The sequence below is a fragment of the Bufo gargarizans genome, chromosome 6 (genome assembly GCF_014858855.1).
Source record: "Bufo gargarizans isolate SCDJY-AF-19 chromosome 6, ASM1485885v1, whole genome shotgun sequence".
Lineage (NCBI taxonomy): Eukaryota > Metazoa > Chordata > Amphibia > Anura > Bufonidae > Bufo > Bufo gargarizans.
This window is the reverse complement of record NC_058085.1, coordinates 36,724,665-36,738,431: the sequence shown is the minus strand read 5'-3', so window position 1 is coordinate 36,738,431 and position 13,767 is coordinate 36,724,665. Positions and strand designations below refer to the sequence as shown.

General features: G+C 43.9%; 1 protein-coding gene across 2 annotated transcripts in view; it reads left to right on the top strand.

The window, feature by feature from the left end:
* Positions 1-13,767, top strand: part of B3GNTL1 (UDP-GlcNAc:betaGal beta-1,3-N-acetylglucosaminyltransferase like 1) — a 178,363-nt gene that overhangs the window by 160,111 nt on the left and 4,485 nt on the right. For both annotated transcript variants that reach the window (XM_044296481.1, XM_044296482.1), the window contains exon 11: positions 13,583-13,651. In XM_044296481.1, the coding sequence (XP_044152416.1) occupies positions 13,583-13,651 (69 nt within the window). The remainder of the gene's footprint in view (positions 1-13,582; positions 13,652-13,767) is intronic.

Sequence of the window (13,767 nt, the reverse complement as noted above, 5' to 3'; positions counted from 1 at the left end):
TCAGCAAACCAGCAGGCCCTCACCTACAATCTTTTACAGGGTCAGCTCACCTGCAGGCCCTCGCATATAATGTTGTAGTGGGTCAGTTCACCAGCAGGCCCTTACCTACAGTCTTTTAGAGGGCCAGCTTACCTGTAGGCCCTCACCTACAATGTTTTTACAGGGTCAGCTAACCAGCAGGCCCTCGCATATAATGTTTTTGAGGGTCATCTCACCAGCAGGCCCTCATCCATAATGTTTTACAGGGTCAGCTCAGCAGTAGGCACTCGCCCATAATTTTTTTCAATGCTTAGATCAGCAGCAGGCACTCCCCCCTAATGTTTTAGAGAGTCAGCTCTGCAGCAGACCCTCACCCCTAATGTTTTAGATGGTCAGCTCAGCAGCAGGCCCTCGTCCGTAATGTTTTAGAGGGTCACCAGCAGCCCATCAATCATACTTTTTCAAGGGTGTGTGTGATGCCCTCCTTTATGTGATATACAGGGTGTATTGGAGTGCCGGTTCCTTGTAATTTCTGCCAGCCCTTTCCCTTAGTGCATAGGCTTTATGAGTGTAGGAGTCCCACTACCTGAACAATTGTACCCCAATGTGAATGAGGCCCTCCTTTATGTGATATACAGGTTGTATCGGAGTGCCTCTTCCTTGTAATATTTGGCAGCATTTGCACTTTATATACAAGTAAATATACAGGAAAGAATGTTTCCTAACAATTTTTCCTCTAAAATCGGTTTTATCTTCGGTTTTGTGCGTATTATTGTCAGCCTGTAAAAGTGGCGTACTACTCGGACAACATCGTTCCCAGCAGCGACCTGGGAGTCCAAGATGCATCCAGACATCCTCCCCATGCTGTTCCCGAACCATTTCAGTGGTGTTTCCATCAATTTCTGACCTTTTCCTGTGAACCAGACACCCTCCCCTCTTCAGAGCAGGGGGCGCCTGGTTTACTGCTCGGGTTCTCCCATTGACTTCCATTGTGCCGAGCACCCGAACATCCCGAGGTGTTCGACCCGAGCACCCGAGCACTTTGGTGCTTGATCAACACTACTGCCAATCTATTCCTTCAGTGCTCAAACAAATTCATTTATTCAGTGATTGAGCGTGCGCACTTCCGATCCATTCACTCGCTGCCCACTTTGCCAATCCTTGATCGTATGCACTACCAATCCAGACCCTTGATGGTTGAGCATGCGTTCCAGTCATTCTCTAATGGGCGCCAGAGATGGCGGACTACAGCGCTTATCAATTTGCAGCAGTGCCCTAAGGAGTGAATGGAGAGGCAGCATACACGCTCCATTGCCTCTTCGTTCATCTGGGGAACTCAGGACCCCCGTTCTGGTGATTGGTGGGGATCCCAGCAGTCAGAACCTCCACAAATCAAAAGTGTACCCTCTATCCTGTGAGTGAGGGGTTAATTTTATACCTTGGGATAGCCCCCTATCCTGACTGATATCAGTATTGTACAGGATTGGAAATTCATGGCTCCTCCAAAAGAGAAAACGGCACCACACCTGGTTGTGTGCGGTATTGCAAGCGATTCCCATTCATATCAGTGGAGCTGAGGTGCAATTCCTGACACAACCCAGGGGCTGGTGTGGCGCTGTTTTGTGAAGAAGGGTCCCTATGGCACTGCGCTGTCCAATCAGCACACAGGCGGTCTCCAGTAGGTGGATGTACATGCTGGGAGTTGTTGTTCCTGCAGCCTTGTCGCAGCGATGTAGAAGTGCTGAAAGCGTTAACCCGTACGCAGTATTTAGGTGCAGCTCAGTCAGCCGGATTAGACATGTACAGCTCTGGCTCCGCTCCTCAGTCCTGACATTAAATCCGAAAATGCGAATATCCCCAGGAAATGAGGCTGATGACAGAAACAGGGCTGCTGGAGCGCGGACAATGCCGGTCAGGTGAGGAAGAGCTTACATTACATCAGCCTCCCTCTCCAAAGTCGTCTTCCAGACTGTTAGCCGAGTGTCTCCATGGTGACGGTGTGCGCACAACGCGTTTTACAGGCCTCCCGCACACCTGCTGCATGGCTGCAGGAGCCGCGGACGAGTCCCTGGTGGAAGCAGAGGGAAGCAGATGATGTGGAAGGATTGGATCAGCGGATGTTCTGCTTAGCGGATCCTTGTCACATTGTGTCCCTGTGTCCCCCACGTCTCCCCTGTGGAGCCTACACTGCCGACCCTGCACCAACCAGCGCAGCGGAGGACGCCGGCCCAGTAACCGCAGGATCCACAGGTTATATGTGTACATCCTAAGGGAGCACTGTGGGCAGAACTCCACATCTGACCCGTTCTCTGCCGTCAGACCTCCCTCCGGGTATGATCTGAATGGAGGGCAGCCTGTCACATCTGATGGTACAAGGAAAGGCAGTTTACGTAGTCTGTATCACACGTGGCAGGATTAGATACACAGCTCAGCAGACAGTATCACACGTGGCAGGATTAGATACACAGCTCAGCAGACAGTATCAAACATGAGAGGATTAGCTATACCACTCAGCAGACAGTACCACATATTATAGGCTTAGATACACAGCTCCGCAGGCAGTGTCACACATGGTAGGATTAGTTGCACAGCCTAGCAGACAGCATCACACATGATAGGCTTAGATACCCAGCTCAGCAGACAGTATCACACATGATAGGCTTAGATACCCAGCTCAGCAGACAGTATCACACATGATAGGATTAGATACACAGCTCAGCAGACAGTATCACACATCATACCATTAGATAAGCAGTTCAGCAGACAGTATCACACATGATAGGCTTAGATACACAGCTCCGCAGACAGTATCACACATGAGAGGATTAGATACACAGCTCAGCAGACTGTATCACACATGATAGGCTTAGATACACCGCTCATCAGACAGTATCACACATGATAGGATTAGATACACAGCTCGGCAGACAGTATCACACATGATAGGATTAGATACACAGCTCATCAGACAGTATCACACATAATAGGATTAGATACACAGCTCGGCAGACAGTATCACACAGGATAGGATTAGATACACAGCTTAGGAGGCAGTATCACACATGATAGGATTAGATACACAGATCAGCAGACAGTATCACACATGATAGGATTAGATACACAGCTCAGCAGGCAGTATCAAACATGGTGGGATTAGATACACAGCTCAGCAGGCAGTATCACACATGCTGGGATTAGATACACAGCTCAGCAGACAGCATCACACACTGATAGGATTAGATACACAGCTCAGCAGGCAGTATCACACATGATGGGATTAGATACACAGCTCAGCAGACTGTATCACACATGATAGGATTAGATACACGGCTCAGGAGAAAGTATCACACATGATAGGATTAGATACACAGCTCAGGAGAAAGTATCACACAATAGTATTAGGTACACAGTTGAGCAGACAGTATCACACATGATAGGATTAGATACACAGCTCAGCAGACGGTATCACACATGATAGGATTAGATACACAGCTCAGCAGACAGTATCACACATGACATACTTAGATACATCCGCTCGGCCACACTCCATGGACAGATGTTCCCTGCAGTCAGTAAGTAAGACAGTAAATAAACATGTAGCAGAGGAGGATGCGGCGGTGGTGCTGACGTGCTCCGGGTGCTGGACTCCTGCCAGACACAAGGCCCATTGACTGTGGAGAAAACAAATATACAGATTACACACAAGAGGAGGCTGCAGACACAGGAGAGCCGCAGACCAATGCCCACCATTACTGTATGAAGATGAGGGAGACAATCGTCTGTCCGAGAGACCACCCAACACGCAGCGGTCACATAAGGAGTACTGCTGTGCTCAGGCTGGCTTTATAAAGGGTCCAGCTTCTTTACCATGTACATCAGTGTCGGCTACTGCTACAGCTCTGCTACTCCAACATGGCCGCCACAGAAATGTCTCATTCTGTAGTCTATTACAGCTGTATCTTAAGTCATGGTGTTGTCACTCAGCTTTCCTAGAATCAGAGGAACCTCAGTGACTTTTTCTTTTGTAATTTTTGTTCTCTCCCCTTCCCTTCTCCACAAGCTTTTCTGAGGTCACTGGTTCTGATTTACGGCTCTGCCTCCATGTTGCTTGTCAGGAGATTTCCAGTCCCACTGTAATGTGACCTCAGACAAATATCTAAACCCTGAATGTGATATGTGACAGATCTGCGGGGTTTATGGAGTGGTGACAACTTAATAGGTGACAGCATCTCAGCCCTGGGCTTCTGTAGAGGTCACTACAAGGCCGAGAGAAGCTTGTTATCCAGAGGAGGAGGCACCTCAAAATACTCATGATTGTAACCATCTTATATACAGAATAACCATAAAAATATATCACTGTGTACATACATTACTTATCCTGTACTGATCCTGAGGTACATCCTGTATTATACTCCAGAGCCGCACTCACTATTCTGCTGGCGGAGTCACTGTGTACATACATTACATTACTTATCCTGTACTGATCCTGAGTTACATCCTGTATTATACTCCAGAGCTGCACTCACTATTCTGCTGGTGCAGTCACTGTGTACATACATTACATTACTGATCCTGAGTTACATCCTGTATTATACTCCAGAGCTGCACTCACTATTCTGCTGGTGCAGTCACTGTGTACACACATTACATTACTTATCCTGTACTGATCCTGAGTTACATCCTGTATTATACTCCAGAGCTGCACTCCCTATTCTGCTGGTGCAGTCACTGTGTACATACATTACATTACTTATCCTGTACTGATCCTGAGTTACCTCCTGTATTATACTCCAGAGCTGCACTCACTATTCTGCTGGTGTAGTCACTGTGTACATACATTACATTACTTATCCTGTACTGATCCTGAGTTACATCCTGTATTATACTCCAGAGCTGCACTCACTATTCTGCTGGTGGAGTCACTGTGTACATACATTATATTACTTATCCTGTACTGATCCTGAGTTACATCCTGTATTATACTCCAGAGCTGCACTCACTATTCTGCTGGTGGAGTCACTGTGTACATACATTACTTATCCTGTACTGATCCTGAGTTACATCCTGTATTATACTCCAGAGCTGCACTCACTATTCTGCTGGTGGAGTCACTGTGTACATACATTACATTACTTATCCTGTACTGATCCTGAGTTACATCCTGTATTATACTCCAGAGCTGCACTCACTATTCTGCTGGTGCAGTCACTGTGTACATACATTACATTACTTATCCTGTACTGATCCTGAGTTACATCCTGTATTATACTCCAGAGCTGCACTCACTATTCTGCTGGTGGAGTCCCTGTGTACATACATTACTTATCCTGTACTGATCCAGAGTTACATCCTGTATTATACTCCAGAGCTGCACTCACTATTCTGCTGGCGCAGTCACTGTGTACATACATTACATTACTTATCCTGTACTGATCCTGAGTTACATCCTGTATTATACTCCAGAGCTGCACTCACTATTCTGCTGGCGGAGTCACTGTGTACATACATTACATGACTTATCCTGTACTGATCCTGAGTTACATCCTGTATTATACCCCAGAGCTGCACTCACTATTCTGCTGGTGCAGTCACTGTGTACATACATTACATTACTTATCCTGTACTGATCCTGAGTTACATCCTGTATTATACTCCAGAGCTGCACTCACTATTCTGCTGGCGGAGTCACTGTGTACATACATTACATGACTTATCCTGTACTGATCCTGAGTTACATCCTGTATTATACTCCAGAGCTGCACTCACTATTCTGCTGGTGCAGTCACTGTGTACATACATTACATTACTGATCCTGAGTTACATCCTGTATTATACTCCAGAGCTGCACTCACTATTCTGCTGGCGGAGTCACTGTGTACATACATTACATGACTTATCCTGTACTGATCCTGAGTTACATCCTGTATTATACTCCAGAGCTGCACTCACTATTCTGCTGGTGCAGTCACTGTGTACATACATTACTTATCCTGTACTGATCCCGAGTTACATCTTGTATTATACTCCAGAGCTGCACTCACTATTCTGCTGGTGCAGTCACTGTGTACATACATTACATTACTTATCCTGTACTGATCCTGAGTTACATCCTGCATTATACTCCAGAGCTGCACTCACTATTCTGCTGGTGCAGTCACTGTGTACATACATTACATTACTTATCCTGTACTGATCCTGAGTTACATCCTGCATTATACTCCAGAGCTGCACTCACTATTCTGCTGGTGCAGTCACTGTGTACTTAAAACCGGATTCCAAAAAAGTTGGGACACTAAACAAATTGTGAATAAAAACTGAATGCAATGATGTGGAGATGGCAAATGTGAATATTTTATTTGTAATAGAACGTAGATGACAGATCAAACGTTTAATCCGAGTAAATGTATCATTTTAAAGAAAAATACGTTGATTCAAATTTTCACGGTGTCAACAAATCCCCCAAAAGTTGGGACAAGTAGCAATAAGAGGCTGGAAAAAGTAAATTTGAGCATAACGAAGAGCTGGAAGACCAATTACACTAATTAGGTCAATTGGCAACATAATTGGGTATAAAAAGAGCTTCTCAGAGCGGCAGTGTCTCTCAGAAGCCAAGATGGGTAGAGGATCACCAATTCCCACAATGTTGCGCAGAAAGATAGTGGAGCAATATCAGAAAGGTGTTACCCAGCGAAAAATTGCAAAGACTTTGCATCTATCATCATCAACTGTGCATAACATCATCCGAAGATTCAGAGAATCTGGAACAATCTCTGTGCGTAAGGGTCAAGGCTGTAAAACCATACTGGATGCCCGTGATCTCCGGGCCCTTAAACGACACTGCACCACAAACAGGAATGCTACTGTAAAGGAAATCACAGAATGGGCTCAGGAATACTTCCAGAAACCATTGTCAGTGAACACAATCCACCGTGCCATCCGCCATTGCCAGCTGAAACTCTACAGTGCAAAGAAGAAGCCATTTCTAAGCAAGATCCACAAGCTCAGGCGTTTTCACTGGGCCAGGGATCATTTAAAATGGAGTGTGGCAAAATGGAAGACTGTTCTGTGGTCAGACGAGTCACGATTCAAAGTTCTTTTTGGAAATCTGGGACGCCATGTCATCCGGACCAAAGAGGACAAGGACAACCCAAGTTGTTATCAACGCTCAGTTCAGAAGCCTGCATCTCTGATGGTATGGGGTTGCATGAGTGTGTGTGGCATGGGCAGCTTGCATGTCTGGAAAGGCACCATCAATGCAGAAAAACATATTCAGGTTCTAGAACAACATATGCTCCCATCCAGACGTCATCTCTTTCAGACCCTGCATTTTTCAACAAGATAATGCCAGACCACATTCTGCATCAATCACAACATCATGGCTGCGTAGGAGAAGGATCCGGGTACTGAAATGGCCAGTCTGCAGTCCAGATCTTTCACCTATAGAGAACATTTGGCGCATCATAAAGAGGAAGGTGCAACAAAGAAGGCCCAAGACGATTGAACAGTTAAAGGCCTGTATTAGACAAGAATGGGAGAGCATTCCTATTTCTAAACTTGAGAAACTGGTCTCCTCGGTCCCCAGACGTCTGTTGAGTGTTGTAAGAAGAAGGGGAGATGCCACACAGTGGTGAAAATGGCCTTGTCCCAACTTTTTGGGGATTTGTTGACACCGTGAAATTCTGATTCAACATATTTTTCCCTTAAAATTGTACATTTTCTCAGTTTAAACTTTTGTTCCGTGATTTATGTTCTATTCTGAATAAAATATTAGAAGTTGGCACCTCCACATCATTGCATTCAGTTTTTATTCACGATTTGTATAGTGTCCCAATTTTTTTGGAATCCGGTTTGTACATTACATTACTTATCCTGTACTGATCCTGAGTTACATCCTGTATTATACTCCAGAGCTGCACTCACTATTCTGCTGGTGCAGTCACTGTGTACATACATTACATTACTTATCCTGTACTGATCCTGAGTTACATCCTGTATTATACTCCAGAGCTGCACTCACTATTCTGCTGGTGGAGTCACTGTGTACATACATTACATTACTTATCCTGTACTGATCCTGAGTTACATCCTGTATTATACTCCAGAGCTGCACTCACTATTCTGCTGGTGCAGTCACTGTGTACATACATTACATTACTTATCCTGTACTGATCCTGAGTTACATCCTGAATTATACTCCAGAGCTGCACTCACTATTCTGCTGGTGGGGTCACTGTGTACATACATTACTTATCCTGTACTGATCCTGAGTTACATCCTGTATTATACTCCAGAGCTGCACTCACTATTCTGCTGGTGCAGTCACTGTGTACATACATTACATTACTTATCCTGTACTGATCCTGAGTTACATCCTGTATTATACTCCAGAGCTGCACTCACTATTCTGCTGGTGGAGTCACTGTGTACATTCATTACATTACTTATCCTATACTGATCCTGAGTTACCTCCTGTATTATACTCCAGAGCTGCACTCACTATTCTACTGGTGGAGTCACTGTGTACATACATTACATTACTTACCCTTTACTGATCCTGAGTTACATCCTGTATTATACTCCAGAGCTGCACTCACTATTCTGCTGGAGCAGTCACTGTGTACATACATTGCATTACTGATCCTGAGTTACATCCTGTATTATACTCCAGAGCTGCACTCACTATTCTGCTGGTGCAGTCACTGTGTACATACATTACATTACATATCCTGTAGTGATCCTGAGTTACATCCTGTATTATACTCCAGAGCTGCACTCACTATTCTGCTGGTGCAGTCACTGTGTACATACATTACATTACTTATCCTGTACTGATCCTGAGTTACATCCTGTATTATACTCCAGAGCTGCACTCACTATTCTGCTGGTGGAGTCCCTGTGTACATACATTACTTATCCTGTACTGATCCAGAGTTACATCCTGTATTATACTCCAGAGCTGCACTCACTATTCTGCTGGCGCAGTCACTGTGTACATACATTACATTACTTATCCTGTACTGATCCTGAGTTACATCCTGTATTATACCCCAGAGCTGCACTCACTATTCTGCTGGTGCAGTCACTGTGTACATACATTACATTACTTATCCTGTACTGATCCTGAGTTACATCCTGTATTATACTCCAGAGCTGCACTCACTATTCTGCTGGCGGAGTCACTGTGTACATACATTACATGACTTATCCTGTACTGATCCTGAGTTACATCCTGTATTATACTCCAGAGCTGCACTCACTATTCTGCTGGTGCAGTCACTGTGTACATACATTACATTACTTATCCTGTACTGATCCTGAGTTACATCCTGTATTATACTCCAGAGCTGCACTCACTATTCTGCTGGTGGAGTCCCTGTGTACATACATTACTTATCCTGTACTGATCCAGAGTTACATCCTGTATTATACTCCAGAGCTGCACTCACTATTCTGCTGGCGCAGTCACTGTGTACATACATTACATTACTTATCCTGTACTGATCCTGAGTTACATCCTGTATTATACTCCAGAGCTGCACTCACTATTCTGCTGGTGCAGTCACTGTGTACATACATTACATTACTTATCCTGTACTGATCCTGAGTTACATCCTGTATTATACTCCAGAGCTGCACTCACTATTCTGCTGGCGGAGTCACTGTGTACATACATTACATGACTTATCCTGTACTGATCCTGAGTTACATCCTGTATTATACTCCAGAGCTGCACTCACTATTCTGCTGGTGCAGTCACTGTGTACATACATTACATTACTGATCCTGAGTTACATCCTGTATTATAGTCCAGAGCTGCACTCACTATTCTGCTGGCGGAGTCACTGTGTACATACATTACATGACTTATCCTGTACTGATCCTGAGTTACATCCTGTATTATACTCCAGAGCTGCACTCACTATTCTGCTGGTGCAGTCACTGTGTACATACATTACTTATCCTGTACTGATCCCGAGTTACATCTTGTATTATACTCCAGAGCTGCACTCACTATTCTGCTGGTGCAGTCACTGTGTACATACATTACATTACTTATCCTGTACTGATCCTGAGTTACATCCTGCATTATACTCCAGAGCTGCACTCACTATTCTGCTGGTGCAGTCACTGTGTACATACATTACATTACTTATCCTGTACTGATCCTGAGTTACATCCTGCATTATACTCCAGAGCTGCACTCACTATTCTGCTGGTGCAGTCACTGTGTACTTAAAACCGGATTCCAAAAAAGTTGGGACACTAAACAAATTGTGAATAAAAACTGAATGCAATGATGTGGAGATGGCAAATGTGAATATTTTATTTGTAATAGAACGTAGATGACAGATCAAACGTTTAATCCGAGTAAATGTATCATTTTAAAGAAAAATACGTTGATTCAAATTTTCACGGTGTCAACAAATCCCCCAAAAGTTGGGACAAGTAGCAATAAGAGGCTGGAAAAAGTAAATTTGGGCATAACGAAGAGCTGGAAGACCAATTAACACTAATTAGGTCAATTGGTAACATGATTGGGTATAAAAAGAGCTTCTCAGAGTGGCAGTGTCTCTCAGAAGCCAAGATGGGTAGAGGATCACCAATTCCCACAATGTTGCGCAGAAAGATAGTGGAGCAATATCAGAAAGGTGTTACCCAGCGAAAAATTGCAAAGACTTTGCATCTATCATCATCAACTGTGCATAACATCATCCGAAGATTCAGAGAATCTGGAACAATCTCTGTGCGTAAGGGTCAAGGCTGTAAAACCATACTGGATGCCCGTGATCTCCGGGCCCTTAAACGACACTGCACCACAAACAGGAATGCTACTGTAAAGGAAATCACAGAATGGGCTCAGGAATACTTCCAGAAACCATTGTCAGTGAACACAATCCACCGTGCCATCCGCCATTGCCAGCTGAAACTCTACAGTGCAAAGAAGAAGCCATTTCTAAGCAAGATCCACAAGCTCAGGCGTTTTCACTGGGCCAGGGATCATTTAAAATGGAGTGTGGCAAAATGGAAGACTGTTCTGTGGTCAGACGAGTCACGATTCAAAGTTCTTTTTGGAAATCTGGGACGCCATGTCATCCGGACCAAAGAGGACAAGGACAACACAAGTTATCAACGCTCAGTTCAGAAGCCTGCATCTCTGATGGTATGGGGTTGCATGAGTGCGTGTGGCATGGGCAGCTTGCATGTCTGGAAAGGCACCATCAATGCAGAAAAATATATTCAGGTTCTAGAACAACATATGCTCCCATCCAGACGTCATCTCTTTCAGGGAAGACCCTGCATTTTTCAACAAGATAATGCCAGACCACATTCTGCATCAATCACAACATCATGGCTGCGTAGGAGAAGGATCCGGGCACTGAAATGGCCAGTCTGCAGTCCAGATCTTTCACCTATAGAGAACATTTGGCGCATCATAAAGAGGAAGGTGCAACAAAGAAGGCCCAAGACGATGGAACAGTTAGAGGCCTGTATTAGACAAGAATGGGAGAGCATTCCTATTTCTAAACTTGAGAAACTGGTCTCCTCGGTCCCCAGACGTCTGTTCAGTGTTGTAAGAAGAAGGGGAGATGCCACACAGTGGTGAAAATGGCCTTGTCCCAACTTTTTGGGGATTTGTTGACACCGTGAAATTCTGATTCAACATATTTTTCCCTTAAAATTGTACATTTTCTCAGTTTAAACTTTTGTTCCGTGATTTATGTTCTATTCTGAATAAAATATTAGAAGTTGGCACCTCCACATCATTGCATTCAGTTTTTATTCACGATTTGTATAGTGTCCCAATTTTTTTGGAATCCGGTTTGTACATTACATTACTTATCCTGTACTGATCCTGAGTTACATCCTGTATTATACTCCAGAGCTGCACTCACTATTCTGCTGGTGCAGTCACTGTGTACATACATTACATTACTTATCCTGTACTGATCCTGAGTTACATCCTGTATTATACTCCAGAGCTGCACTCACTATTCTGCTGGTGGAGTCACTGTGTACATACATTACATTACTTATCCTGTACTGATCCTGAGTTACATCCTGTATTATACTCCAGAGCTGCACTCACTATTCTGCTGGTGCAGTCACTGTGTACATACATTACATTACTTATCCTGTACTGATCCTGAGTTACATCCTGAATTATACTCCAGAGCTGCACTCACTATTCTGCTGGTGGGGTCACTGTGTACATACATTACTTATCCTGTACTGATCCTGAGTTACATCCTGTATTATACTCCAGAGCTGCACTCACTATTCTGCTGGTGCAGTCACTGTGTACATACATTACATTACTTATCCTGTACTGATCCTGAGTTACATCCTGTATTATACTCCAGAGCTGCACTCACTATTCTGCTGGTGGAGTCACTGTGTACATTCATTACATTACTTATCCTATACTGATCCTGAGTTACCTCCTGTATTATACTCCAGAGCTGCACTCACTATTCTACTGGTGGAGTCACTGTGTACATACATTACATTACTTACCCTTTACTGATCCTGAGTTACATCCTGTATTATACTCCAGAGCTGCACTCACTATTCTGCTGGAGCAGTCACTGTGTACATACATTGCATTACTGATCCTGAGTTACATCCTGTATTATACTCCAGAGCTGCACTCACTATTCTGCTGGTGCAGTCACTGTGTACATACATTACATTACATATCCTGTAGTGATCCTGAGTTACATCCTGTATTATACTCCAGAGCTGCACTCACTATTCTGCTGGTGCAGTCACTGTGTACATACATTACATTACTTATCCTGTACTGATCCTGAGTTACATCCTGTATTATACTCCAGAGCTGAACTCACTATTCTTCTGGTGCAGTCACTGTGTACATACATTACATTACTTATCCTGTACTGATCCTGAGTTACATCCTGTATTATACTCCAGAGCTGCACTCACTATTCTGCTTGTGCAGTCACTGTGTACATACATTACTTATCCTGTACTGATCCTGAGTTACATCCTGTATTATACTGCAGAGCTGCACTCACTATTCTTCTGGTGCAGTCACTGTGTACATACATTACATTACTTATCCTGTACTGATCCTGAGTTACATCCTGTATTATACACCAGAGCTGAACTCACTAATCTTCTGGTGCAGTCACTGTGTACATACATTACATTACTTATCCTGTACTGATCCTGAGTTACATCCTGTATTATACTCCAGAGCTGCACTCACTATTCTGCTGGTGCAGTCACTGTGTACATACATTACATTACTTATCCTGTACTGATCCTGAGTTACATCCTGTATTATACTCCAGAGCTGCACTCACTATTCTGCTGGTGCAGTCACTGTGTACATACATTACTTATCCTGTACTGATCCTGAGTTACATCCTGTATTATACTGCAGAGCTGCACTCACTATTCTGCTGGTCACTGTGTACATACATTTCTTAGAACTGTACTGGTATTGTAATAAGTCATTGCCACTATATTTTTTCTACAGAGGCTGGTAGTCACAGTGACACCTGCAGGTCAGGAGATGACATAGCAGTGTAATGTGATGTTTTTAAATATATCTTTTATATATTTTTTATGTTTTTAGGTTGTTGCCTTTTGTGACGTTGATGCAAAGAAAATTTCCAAAGGCTTCTACACATTTGAGGAATCAGAGGTGAGAGAAGCGAAAGGTGTCTCTGGCCTGATGGTACTACAACTCTCAGCATTCTCTACTTTTACCCTGTATAATTAGGCAGCAGTCTATGAAGCTGAGATCTGGGCTGCTGTTTG